The 2,125-nt window shown below is 41.2% G+C and overlaps 1 protein-coding gene across 1 annotated transcript; it reads right to left on the bottom strand.

The window, feature by feature from the left end:
• On the bottom strand, positions 387-1,307 carry LOC8057208 (ATP-dependent DNA helicase PIF2). The gene has a single exon (XM_002464083.2). The coding sequence runs from the start codon at positions 1,305-1,307 to the stop codon at positions 387-389; it is 921 nt and encodes a 306-aa protein (XP_002464128.2).

The following is a 2,125-nucleotide window of genomic DNA, read 5'->3' as shown; positions in this document are numbered from 1 at the left end:
CTTTGCAGCGTGTTGTCCCACCACAATTTCTGCATCAACGGTACTCTTTTGAAACCCTCGTATGATAAGCCTGGTACCATTACAAAGTCCATTGGCGGGGTCAATGTTCATAAGCAATATGACTGGGCCGCCAATCTTTAGCTTTAACACGTGTGGCGGTAGACCATTAGGTGTCAAAGTGTTAAGAAATTCCTCAGGATAGTAGTTGTGCGGATCATCCACCGCAGAGTCAAAGCTATGGTACACCATCTCATCCCCATGGAAACGACTAATCATCTTCATATTAATCATATCTACATAGTCATTCCACGTTGATAATATTGCTCGAGAGGTGATATAATCTTTGCTTGACATATTTGCATTGAGGTTAGGGAATATGCAATCAATTAGAATATCAAGGTCACTATCTTCTCCGATGTGCAGTATGCATATATCATGAGGAAGACAGATTTCATCATCGCCATTCGCTCCTCAGAACCTCCACCAATGCGCAGCAAGTATTTTGCAAACCATGGGTCACTGTTTGCCCTCATGTTATGCACCAGTTTGAGATGGCGCATGCAATCCCAAAGGTATGACATCCGTAGCGAAGCACTGACCACCTGAGCCATCGACCCTCTCCGAACAACAGGAAGAACCTGTCTAAAATCTCCACCAAACACTATGGTCTTCCCTCCAAATGGCAGCTCAGGTTGGTCCATTATATCACGGAGACTGATGTCTAGTGCTTCGACACCTTGCCTCTTCATCATTGTCACCTCGTCCCAAATAATAAGGGATGCAGTCCGAAGTAGCTTGGCAGTACCACTCTGTTTCGTAAAGCTACAGAAGGCCCCATCATCGAGGGTGAGGGGAACCTTGAAGCGCGAGTGGGCGGTTCTACCACCAGGCATTATTGATGCCGCAACACCAGATGTAGTTGTTGCCACGACAATCTTTTTCTGACTGCGTATAGTAGCAAGAAGTGCTTTATAGAGATAAGTCTTTCCGGTCCCACCAGGACCATCCACAAAGAAGAGACCCCCATGTTTAGTATCAACTGAGGACATAATCTCATCGTAGGTAGCCCACTGCTCCTCATTAAGGGTGTCTAACAGAGCCACATCATCCTTGTTAGCCTCAATGCTAGCCTCCTCAAAAATCTCTCTAGGAATATCATGGGAGGCGTCATATGTGTCATCGATATCTGGAAGTGGGTATGACTTTATATCCTTCTGCATTGATTGTAGCAACTTTCGAATATCTATGAGGACCATCTGCTCCACCATGAAGGTGGATTGATTATTGCACTTGTAGTCCTCTGACATAGCATCCTTGTGTTTCTCCCATAATCCGAGGACATTACTGGGCTCACAAAAAACCAATATTGTTGCAAAGAGCCTTCGCAATGCATATGGCATCATCCAGGGGGCGGTTATAAGCTGAAAGTTCACATTAAGTTGCATTATCATGACATTTAAATACTATCACAAGCTGATTGTTAAGATCACCTATCAAAACCAACATCTATTTCCATGATCTGATTCTTGAGATCGCCCTTCAATATTACTTTGACACATATGACATGTTAAAGTGGGATTGAAATAATTAATTTAACCACGAGAGCAATGTTTTAAGTTAACACAAAACACTGAGCAGAGAAAACAATGCTCCTTTTTCAACACAAAAATAACTGCAGATCAATTCTTTATTATGTACAGGATTAGAATCAACTTTCACTAAAAATCAGGTAGTTAAGTGCATCATAATAACTGCAGATCAATCAATTCGTGAGACTTAGCATGTGTAGAAGGCACCACACAATGGTTGGAGAACTTGCCAAAATTCATATGGAGACCGTGCAAAGGATTATAAAGTATATTGGTTTGGATTAAAAACTACAGTAGCTTAGATTATTTCCTATCATTATCCAGTTCAACAAAGACACTTTTTTTAGCATAGAAGGGAACTACATAGCAGAATAGATTCTAGGCATTTTCTGAAAAAAATTGATCAAACTGCTATACCAACAAAATGGGTTTTCATAGCTAAACAGTTAGCACTAACCTGTATGTGTAGAGATTAAGTATTCATATGATTACTGGCAGTCAGAAACAACAAGAGTATTTATTAGACATGACTATGG

The sequence above is a fragment of the Sorghum bicolor genome, chromosome 1 (assembly GCF_000003195.3).
Source record: "Sorghum bicolor cultivar BTx623 chromosome 1, Sorghum_bicolor_NCBIv3, whole genome shotgun sequence".
NCBI classification, from domain to species: Eukaryota; Viridiplantae; Streptophyta; class Magnoliopsida; order Poales; family Poaceae; genus Sorghum; species Sorghum bicolor.
The sequence above is the reverse complement of the archived record's forward strand: the minus strand, read 5'-3'. Positions and strand labels throughout refer to the sequence as shown.

Coding starts and splice junctions, on each gene's coding strand:
- LOC8057208 (XM_002464083.2), bottom strand. CDS start 1,307: ATGTCAGAGGACTACAAGTGCAATAATCAATCCACCTTCATGGTGGAG.